This window comes from Electrona antarctica (genome assembly GCF_951216825.1).
Source record: "Electrona antarctica genome assembly, chromosome: 19".
NCBI classification, from domain to species: domain Eukaryota; kingdom Metazoa; phylum Chordata; class Actinopteri; order Myctophiformes; family Myctophidae; genus Electrona; species Electrona antarctica.
Window position 1 is genome coordinate 10,634,698 of NC_136800.1, and position 11,312 is coordinate 10,646,009.

Genomic DNA, 11,312 nt, shown 5'->3' on the forward strand with positions numbered 1-11,312 from the left:
AATCCCCATAGGGTTTTTTCAGATCGCCTCAAAAAGAACTGTATGAAAAATAAACAAATCATCCCGGCCGTTTCACTCATTTGGATATGAAGAATCAACTGACTACAAGAAACCAGTCAAAACACTGCTGCTGAATTTTTGCTAGGAACAGACAGTCAGTGACTGCAGGCTGTCACCTCCCTGCAAGGACAGTTTGTTAAATTATTTTTAAATTTATGGATGAATAAAGAAAAAAATAGGTTAATGAAAATATGTTTGCAGGCATTTAGGCCTATATGTCTATGATAAAAAGGTTATTCTTTTAAAATAACATAGGCCTATGATTATTATCAATAAATTAATATTATATCCATTATCCAGCAATATGAAAACAGTGCACCACAGGGGGGGGGGAGATACGGCAAAAATAGCCGATCTATAAGCAACGCGACGTCCGTGTTGTGAGCTTGTAGATCGGGTACTTTTGGTAAAGAATTACCAAAAGTAGCCTATCTACAAGCTCTGCTCACAATATGGACGTTAACAGAATTGATTGAAATATGTATTAACAGTTTGCAGAATTACAGTACATTTCAAGCACAAACTCAATACAGAAACAGCAACAGCAGTCCAATAAATTACTGCCTACATAATGAGGTTTTAATGTATTTATCGCAATTCAATGAAATAATGTTAGATAACATATATTCCCTACAATTCCCGGTGCATTGTGGGATACTTCAGTCCACTACATTAGGGTGCAAAAATGCTCACTACATATTCGGACAACAACATGGCGGAACCCCAAAGTAGTGCACTATATGGGGCATAGGGAATGAATTCGAACGCAGCGTAGTTTGGCTCCCATGAAAGCATCCATGAAAGTGTCATGGCGCAGCCCAGTCACGTGACCTGACCATGTCCTTTCCTTCTCAAAGCTTCCTTGAACCTGACTAGAGGTAATCACTAATCAGCAAGAGTATTGAAAACACCTGTGTAAAACTATAAGCCTAAAAGCTAGCTGGTTCTTAATTACTGGAAATCACAAGGGAGAGGAGCACAGTTTGTTTTTCCCCCACACATGAAAGTTGAGCCTGACCTGATCAGACCATGTTGTTTGCACTGTTGCAAGAGGAGGGAGTCCTGCTGTCGATCCTGTTTGCTTTGCTGGCCTGTCTACTCGGAGCCGGAGGGTTGTATTATCTAGGCGGGGTATTCCGTCAGCGGCGCCCCAGAGAGCCACCTTTGGATAGGGGACCCATGTGGCTGGGCCATGCCCTAGAGTTTCGCAATGACATGGCAACTTTTCTGAAGAGGATGAAGCAGGAGTATGGGGACATTTTCACGGTACAGCTGGGAGGGTCTTACTACACGTTTCTCATGGACCCCCTGTCCTTTGGGGCTGTTTTTAAGGAGGCCCGCACAAAACTAGACTTTAAAATATTTATTGGCCAGGTGTTATACAGAATGTTTGGATATGAATCAACTGAGTATGATCAGACCTTTCCCCACAGCAAGTACCTAATGGGGGATGTATTGTTGGTAATCACACAAGCCATGATGAGTATGAAGGACCTAATACTGCATAGCCTTGGTGATGAGCAAAAGGACTTGGTGGAGGATGGACTATTTATGTACAGCTATAACATCGTCTTTAGGGTCGGATATCTTGCTCTGTTTTATGAGTTTCGCGAATATGACCAGCTCTTTCCCAAACTGATCTTTGGTGGGCTGTCACCTGGTGAGAAGAGGGAGGCAGAGAGGCTGTTAGAACTGTTCAGGAGTACTCTGTCTGTGCAGAAGCTCAAGGCTAAGGACAATATCAGCGGCTGGGTGCGGGAACAGCAACAACTGTGTGAGGAGCATGGGATGAAAGAGTCTATGCAAGACCGGTACATGGTCGTCCTCTTGTGGTTATCCCAGGTCAACGCAGGACCCTGTGCCTTTTGGCTGCTCCTCTACCTCATGAAGCATCCCGACGCCATGAAGGCCGTCAAGGCAGAAGTAGAGGAGGTTCTGCGAGAAACTGGGCAAGAAGTAAAGCACGGTGGTCCTCTCATCGACCTGACCCAAGACATGCTGATGAGAACACCAGTCCTGGACAGTGCCGTGGAGGAGACCCTCCGAATGTCTGGCACACCAATACTACACAGAGCTGTGCTTCAGGACATGACCCTGACGATGGCGGATGGACGCGAGTACGCCATTCGTAAGGGTGACATAGTGGCTCTTTTCCCTTACACAGCTGTTCAGACAGACCCAGAGGTATACCCCGAGCCCCTTTCATTCAAATACGACCGCTTTCTAAACCTAGATGGGAGCAGGAAAACAGATTTTTACAAAGCAGGGAAGAAGCTGAAGTATTCTAACATGCCGTGGGGAGGTGGGGTCACCATGTGTCCTGGGCGATTATTTGCCACCAACGAGCTGAAGCAGTTAATTTTCCTCATGTTGATATACTTTGACTTGGAGCTGAAAAGGCCAGATGAGGAGATGCATGATATTGGCATCAAACATCTGGGTTTTGGAGCCAATCACCTTATCAGAGACATTCAGTTCAGGTACAGGCTCAGATTCTAATCCTATAAATCACAAAAGTGCCATATCTCCCATTGTTCACTTTTGCTTGATAAAATGAATCGTGTGAGAATGATTTCTGTACTGGCTTTTCTTATAACTGTAATCTGTCTTTTGATAAACAACATTGTTTGTACATTTTAATATGAATAAACTTTTCTACTGGAAGCTATAGACCGTGTACCTTCTTCATCATTGTACGTGGATGTGGATTTATTTTCCTCGAGATGCAAGTGCTTATCCCTCTTGGACTTTATTTATTATTATTTATCAACTCCATTTTTGTTTATGCAGAATTATGCTCATTTCCAATATTTATTTGACAGGGACAATTAATGCTCAATCAACATGTCAGTTTTCACATCCATGTAAATGTGCCAGAGTTAGCCATAAGCTAATTTACATCTGTAGTCCCTGAGCAGGCTCTTAAAAATGATAACTATACATACATACTGGGTGCCGATGATGAACAGAGCTATTCTCATTTTGTACTGTCAGGTGGAGGGAGGGGGGGTGGGCGGCAGGCAGGAGGTCGTCCGCTAGGGGAAAAACAAAATGTTTGTACCCCCTAATTTCTCTTTTCTCCCTGTGTGTGTATATAGGTGAGATATTGTATGTTGTGACCAACTGCTGCTGGTATGAACAATAAAAAACCATAAATACAAAAAAATAATAACATACAAAAACACATACAATAAAACATTGCACAGGGGACAGAACAACCGCAGAGTAAAGTGAGAAATGACACCAGTGATAAATAGGGATGATAATTATTAATTACTCATGATTACACACTACGTCTATTTGACACTTTGCGGTCCCCTCTGGTAGTTGCCCTTGTTGCTCTATCACCACTGTCCCTTCGATCTATGAACTGTTTCAGTGGTGGAGGTGCAAGTCCATTTAAGATCTTAAAAATGAGACGAGCATCTACAACATGTTTGAAGTTGTACTTTGAAACTATAGCAATGGTGGTAATGGTTGGGCTTTTGGTCAAGTGTTTTTAATGTCTGTAAAGTGATTCTATGCAGGGTTTTAAAGTTGTCTAATAATGGAATTGGATACAAATAGTCATGCTGGTCTTTGTTTTCACAGTTATTGCATTTTGCACTTGCCATATACAATCATACAATGCTGTAAATGGTACAAAATAGTTATCATGCTGTTTCATTTATGGTATTATGTTTTTACGATTCCTAAATCTGTAAATCTGCAACAGTAATCATTCAAGGTTTTGTCATTGGGGTTAGTGCATGTTAGTGCAACTCCTTTTCTAACTTTTTGTATTTTTATTTTTGTGCTTTACAATGAGTGTGAATGAAGTGTGACACTGCGCTCGTTTGGTGGCGGTGAAACTATTACATTTCCCCTCACCTCCCTCACTCCCTGGCTTCCTCCTGTGTGGACACCACTGCACCCCTGACTGTACTGGTACTATTATGAAGCTATAGTGACTGATGACATTTTAAGTTGCATCCATGCGATGTATTTTCGTTCTAAGTATTCTGCCCTGAGCCTAAATAAAATATATATTTGTACTGGAAAAACGCGTCTCTGCTCCTCTTTATTTAAACCTGTGGCTGGGTATTCAGCTGTATTGTGCATTATATTATATTCTCTGGGTGAAAGTCCCAGGGTGGCGTATAGTCTGGTATTCTGTTTCAGGGCCTAAGTGCCCTGCCGGCTGCTGCCCTGGTCACACAAGCAACACCATAAATCAAGCTTGAGAATCCGGGTTAGATCCAACATACTATATTCAGGGGGTTTTCAACTGGTGATCCCTGGACCACTGGAGGGTAGTCCGGCAGCCAACAGGCTTCTTTTGTTTAAAGTACAACATTTTGAATATAGACTTTTTTTATTGGCCTAAAATATTGTCTATATACACACATTCATGAATCCACATGCTACTTAAAGCATAAGGAAAGTTTGACATTTTTGCCTAATATAGGATGTTAATGGTAGGTTCACACCCTTATAAAGATTTTGATTAATACCAACAGCCGGTCAGCAAGTGGATTCATTAATGTGTGTAGAAAATATTTTAGGCCAATAAAAACAGACTATATACCAAATTTCCCAAGTTCAAGTAGGCCACGGGAATGGAATATGTTCATGAAGAAAAATCCTGCACACTGTTATTTTCATGAATCGGTACCACCTAAGGTGACCGTAAAGATTTGTCCTTGACTGCCCATATTTGACCCACCACTGTACCTTGTACGAAAACCTCAACTTACCATCTCCCACCTCAAGAAGACACCAGCACTGGCTGCAGTTCATCTTTAAATGCATTTATTTCAATTATCCACAGTATTTAAAACAGCTTATGATACCATACACTTCTACACATCAACTTAGACATTGCTCACAGATTTACTTTAACATACCCACATCAGTTGGCAAAAAATCATTCATGTTCAAAGCTCCTTGTGACTGGAACAATCTACCTGTCCATATACGTTCAATAACATCTTTTCATTTGTTTAAAACTATGCTGTCCTCTCATCTTGAGACTACCTGTTCATGTTTTCCCTAATCATCACTGTAATAGATCCATGATGCAATGATCCATGTGTTATGTCTACGTTATGTGAAATTTTGTTTTGTTTTTGTTTTTTGTTTTTCCTGTTTGTTTATTTATGAATTGTATTGTTTTGTCTTGTCTTGTTTTTGTCTGGTTGAATTGTCTGTAAAAAGTGTCTTTATGTATGAAGTGTACTTTGTGAATCGCGGACCCCCTTGAAAACGAGATGGTTCATCTCAAGGGATTGTTCCTAATAAAGAAATTTCAGACGAAAATGTTTATATTTTTGAGGGGCGCTAGCCCCTCCTATATACAGGTTTAATGTTTGTCTTTAGTTCAATGTTTGTTTTGTAAACGCCAATGACAATGAAGGGAAAATATACGCCATAATGTGCCTCATTATGTCATATTGTCTCTTTATTGTTAATGGAGTTTAATGTTTGTTGGCACCGTTTGTTTTACATCACCATTACATCATCTAATCAACATGAGTTAGACTTTAATATATTAGCGCCCCTCACTTCACACGGGTGATATTTTTGTATTCCTACATGTCTCTTATATTTTGGGATGATGACTCTTCCAAATCAGTAGCTTAATGCCAGTTACAGTATATGTGACCACACCATAGAAAACCTATATAAGGCAACATTTTCCAAATTTCATTATGCTTTTAAGTAGCATGTGACATGCCAAACTAGGGGGTTTTCATGATTCTGAATCCATTCCAAGCATTAGTTTTGCACGAAAAACACGTGCAATCGGCCATATAGCCGTCATCACAAATGTGATGACTTCATCACATTTGGGCAAGTGCCTATGGCCGAATTTAGGCCAAGGAGTGTTCTTCGTGCAAAACTAATGCTTGGAATGGATTCAGAATCATGAAAAACCCCTAGTTTCTTGCAATAGTGCACAAACTATGCTTTGATTGTTGCACAGTGAAGGCAATTTAAAATGCAAATAATACATCATCTGACACAAGACTGGAATTACCATCAATCAATTAATAAATATAATTTATATAGTGCTGACTGCTGACTAAATCACAGTAAGTTGTCTCAAGACACTACACGAAAAGCAGATCCGGATCTCAACCGAGACCCAACATTCCCCCAAACGCTTGGCAACGGTGGCAAGAATAAGAAAAACCTTTTACGGGAGAAACCTCAAATTATGTGCTCTTGAACACACACACACACACACACACACACACACACACACACACACACACACACACACACACACACACACACACACCCACACACACACACACACACACACACACACACGGTCAACAGATGTGGTCTGGTGATAATGACAAGCATCTGTCCCTCTTTTATGTAAAAAAAAAAAAAAAAAAACCTAATAAAACAGATAATTGAACAAACTAAAAATCTAATAAAACATAAATGAGCAGAATCAGCTTTTCTATAACTCTGAAGGTGCAGTAAGTGATGTTTGTTTTGTTAAAATGAGAGTTAAATAGCGCTATATATGATACTAGTAATAGCTATAGAGTGTTCAATAACAGGGATCCCCCTGTCTCACCAGCTCTTTATAATAAGCAAGCAGGGAGTGTGTGTGCAAAGTTTGGCATCGACTGGGTTAACGGTGCCGGAGATTAGCTGGTAACGGACGGACAGATGAATGGACGGACACACACACACACACACACACACACACACACGGATGGACGGACAGACAGACAGACAGACAGACAGACAGACAGACAGACAGACAGACAGACAGAGTGCAAACCATACTCTCTCCCCATGCCTTCGACCTGGTGGAGACAATAATTATGATGCACAATGACCCACCTCAATAACAACTCCCCACCAGTAGGTGGTGGCATAAGTCCAACACTGACACCACACCACACACGCACGCACGCACGCACGCACACACACACACACACACACACACACACACACACACACACACACACACACGCACACACAGCTTCAACCTGACCTGAACCTGACCAAGGAAGCTTTGAGAAGGAAAGGCAATGGTCACGTGAGTGGGCTGCGCCATGACACTTTCATGGACACTTTCAGGGAGCCAAAACTCACACTGGACTCATACATGGCATAATTTGTTCAGGAATATATAAAAGAAGACATATCACAGGTTGTTTTCTAATCACTTGCTTTTCGATTTGCACAGAATGCACAATATATAATTTTATTTGAGGATCTAAACAGCAGCAGGTATCGTTTCTGGCTCGGAGGTATCGCGAGATTTGACTGACGGACAGGAAACGGTGAGAAGTCTCGCGATACTTGGTACGTTCAAAAAGGTGCTTTGTGCTCTTTAGATACCATACCTCTATAAAATTACACAGTGTACACATCGAAAAGCAACACAGCAGACAACTAGAAAAAGTCGCCTCGGCCGGGGCACAGGTCTCCACCAGAGCAGGTCAGGTTGTGGCCTCCTGGTGGCGCTATAATAGGCCAATGTGAAAAGGGTGACATTTCTTCTTACGCCTTGGATGGCAATTGGATGATTTGAGGCATTTTGTTCTAAAAATGTGTTTTGTAAAAATCCACCTGTTGGTGGTGCCATAACAGGCCAATGTGAAAAGGGTGGGATATATTCCTCAGCCTATTAGGAAAGTCTGTGAAAGATTTCACGTAAATTGCACGCTCCGTTCATGATTTGAGGATTTTTGTTCAAAACGTGCCAATCCTGCAAACTTTGAAAGCCAATGTTAGCCAATTAGGATGGAATCGGAAATATCGGACTGATCCGTCTTGAACACATGACTATAGAGATAGCTAGTGTGTAACGATTTTCAGGGTTTTTGGACAGAATCTGGAGGAGTAATATAAAAAAAAAAGTTTTTCCAAAGTCAGCCTCCCGGTGGCGCTATAACAGGCCGTTCTGGAAAATGTGGGGCAGAGGTTAATAGTTGGCATCCAGGGAGTGTGTGTGCAAAATTTGGCATCGACCGGGTTAACGGTGACGGAGATTAGCTGTTAACAGACGGACGGACAAACGTGCGCGCACACACACACACACACACACACACGGACGGCAAAACATATTCTCTCCCCATGCCTTCGGCTTCGGCCTGGTGGAGACAATAATGTGTTACATCATACATGTCTTCTGTTATTTTCCAGAAGCGATTACTTTACAAAAGGTCTCAGTCATTCAGAAATAGTGTTTGTTCATGAGCTGGTCACTGAGCTCTCATTGACGCCAGTGCATTCTGCAACTTCCGGGTGTAGTTTGGCTCCCATGAAAGCATCCATGAAAGTGTCATGGCGCAGCCCAGTCACGTGACCATGTCCTTTCCTTCTCAAAGCTTCCTTGAACCTGACTAGAGGTGTAATCACTAATCAGCAAGAGTATTGCAAACACCTGTGTAAAACTAAGCCTAATTACTGGAAATCACAAGGGAGCTATTTTGTGGAGTGACTCGCACAGTTTGTTTTTTCCCCACACATGAAAGTTGAGCCTGACCTGATCAGACCCTAGCTGTTTGCACTGTTGCAAGAAGAGAGAGTCATGGGCGTCCTTCTGTGGATCCTGTTTACTTTGCTGGTCTGTCTACTCGGAGGGTTGGAATATCTAGGGGCATTCCGTCAGCGGCGCCCCGGAGAGCCACCTTTGGCTAGGGGACCTATCCCCTGGCTGGGCCATGCTCTAGAGTTTCGCAGGAACATGGCAACGTTTCTGGAGAGGATGAAGCAGGAGTATGGGAACGTTTTCACGGTACAGCTGGGAGGGTCTTACTACACGTTTATCATGGACCCCCTGTCCTTTGGGGCTGTTTTTAAGGAGGCCCGCACAAAACTAGACTTTAAAATATTTATTGGCCATGTGTTATACAGAATGTTTGGATATGAATCAACTGAGTATGAGCAGACCTTTCCCCACAGCAAGTACCTCATGGGGGATGGATTGTCGGTAATGGCACAAGCCATGATGAATAATATGCAGGACCTAATGCTGCATAGCCTTGGTGATGAGCAAAAGGACTGGGTGGAGGATGGACTATTTATGTACAGCTATAACATCGTCTTTAGGGCCGGATACCTTGCTCTGTTTGGCAGCGAGACCCCCCAGGGGTCAGGCTTGGAGAAAGCCAAAGAGATAGACAGACTCGAATCCAATGCTCTGTTTTATCAGTTTCGCAAATATGACCAGCTCTTTCCCAAACTGATCTTTGGCGGGCTGTCACCTGGTGAGAAGAGGGAGGCAGAGAAGATGTTGGAACTGTTCAGCAGTACTCTGTCTGTGCAGAATCTCAAGGCCAAGGACAATATCAGCGGCTGGATGCGGGAACAGCAACAACTGAGTGAGGAGCATGGGATGAAAGACTCTATGCAAGACCGGTACATGGTCGTCCTCTTGTGGTTATCCCAGGTCAACGCAGGACCCAGTGCCTTTTGGCTGCTCCTCTACCTCATGAAGCATCCCGAAGCCATGAAGGCCGTCAAGGCAGAAGTAGAGGTGGTTCTGCGAGAAACTGGGCAAGAAGTAAAGCGCGGTGGCCCTCTCATCGACCTGACCCAAGACATGCTGATGAGAACACCAGTCCTGGACAGTGCCGTGGAGGAGACCCTCCGACTGTCTGGTGCACCTCTACTAGGAGCTGTGCTTCAGGACATGACCCTGGAGATGGATGGATGTGTGTACGCCTTTCGTGAGGGTGACATAGTGGCTCCTTTCCCTTACACAGCTGTTCAGACAGACCCAGAGGTATACCCCGAGCCCCTTTCATTCAAATATGACCGCTTTCTAAACTCAGATGGGAGCAGGAAAACAGATTTTTACAAAGCAGGGAAGAAGCTGTATTATAACATGCCGTATTATAACATGCCGTGGGGAGCTGACGTGGGGGTCATGTGTCCCGGGCGATTATTTGCCACCAACGAGCTGAAGCAGTTAATTTTCCTCATGTTGATGTACTTTGACTTGGAGCTGAAAAAGCCAGATGAGGAGATGCCTGATAATGACATCGAATATTGGGGTTTTGGAGCCGGTCACCCTAGCCGAGACATTCAGTTCAGGTACAGGCTCAGATTCTAATCCTATAAATCACAAAAGTGCCATCTTCTCATTGTTCACTTTTGCTTGATAAAATTAATCATGTGAGAATGATTTCTGTACTGGCTTTTCTTATAACTGTAATCTGTCTTTTGATAAACAACATTGTTTGTACATTTTAATATGAATAAACTTTTCTACTGGAAGCTATAGACAGTGTACCTTCATCATTGTACATGGATTGTTTTCCCTCGAGATCCGAGTGCTTATCCCTCTTGGACTTTATTTATAATATTTATCGACTCCATTTTTGTTTATACAGTATGCTCATTTCCAATATTTATTAATTTATTTGACAGGGACAATTAATGCTCATTAATCAACATGTCAGTTTTCACATCCATGTAAATGTGCCAGAGTTAGCCATAAGCTAATTTACATCTGTAGTCCCTGAGCAGGCTCTTAAAAATGATAAAACTATACATACAAAAACACATACAATACAAGAACAATAAAACATTGCACAGGGGACAGAACAACCGCAGAGTGAAGTGTGAAATTACACCAGTGATAAATATGGCTGATAATTACTCATGATTACAGATTTGATTTGTTTTAGCCATCTCTTCAGGTTGAATTTGAAGGTCAAATAGTTGGAGGTCTCTCTTACTTCTGTAGGGAGACTGTTCCAGTGATGGGAGGCTCTAACAGAGAAGACTATTTTACGTGTTTTTAATGTCTGTAAAGTGATTCTATGGGTTTTAAAGTTGTCTAATAATGGAATTGGATACAAATAGTCATGCTGGTCTTTGTTTTCACAGTTATTGCATTTTGCACTTGCCATATGGTACAATGCTGTAAATGGTACAAAATAGTTATCATGCTGTTTCATTTATGGTATTATGTTTTTACCATTCCTAAATCTGGTTTTGTCATTGGGGTTAGTGCATGTTGACTTAGTGCGTGTTAACCTTAGAGGTGTTAACTCTTTCTAACTTTTTGTGTATTTTTATTTTTGTGCTTTACAGTGAGTGTGAATGAAGTGTGACTGTGCGCTCGTTTGGTGGCGGTGAAACTATTACATTTCCCCTCACCTCCCTCACTCCCTGGCTTCCTCCTTTTCATTTTCCTCATGTTGATGTACTTTGAGCTGAAAAAGCCTGATGAGGAGATGCCTGATATTGACATCAAACATCTGGGTTTTGGAGTATCTCACCCTAGC

The 11,312-nt window shown here is 42.2% G+C and overlaps 2 protein-coding genes across 2 annotated transcripts; both read left to right on the forward strand.

Moving 5' to 3' along the window:
• Positions 1-990: 990 nt before the first annotated feature.
• LOC306912524 (7-alpha-hydroxycholest-4-en-3-one 12-alpha-hydroxylase-like) lies at positions 991-2,728 on the forward strand. The gene has a single exon (XM_079488815.1). The coding sequence runs from the start codon at positions 1,090-1,092 to the stop codon at positions 2,557-2,559; it is 1,470 nt and encodes a 489-aa protein (XP_079344941.1). The 5' UTR covers positions 991-1,089; the 3' UTR covers positions 2,560-2,728.
• A 5,759-nt stretch (positions 2,729-8,487) lies between these two features.
• On the forward strand, positions 8,488-10,302 carry LOC306943246 (7-alpha-hydroxycholest-4-en-3-one 12-alpha-hydroxylase-like). The gene has a single exon (XM_079529466.1). It carries the CDS (start codon positions 8,606-8,608, stop codon positions 10,130-10,132), a length of 1,527 nt encoding a protein of 508 aa, XP_079385592.1. The 5' UTR covers positions 8,488-8,605; the 3' UTR covers positions 10,133-10,302.
• The last annotated feature ends 1,010 nt before the right edge of the window (positions 10,303-11,312 follow it).

Excerpts from the sequence above, each read along its gene's own strand:
- LOC306912524 (XM_079488815.1), top strand. The coding sequence starts at position 1,090 with ATGTTGTTTGCACTGTTGCAAGAGGAGGGAGTCCTGCTGTCGATCCTG.
- LOC306943246 (XM_079529466.1), top strand. The coding sequence starts at position 8,606 with ATGGGCGTCCTTCTGTGGATCCTGTTTACTTTGCTGGTCTGTCTACTC.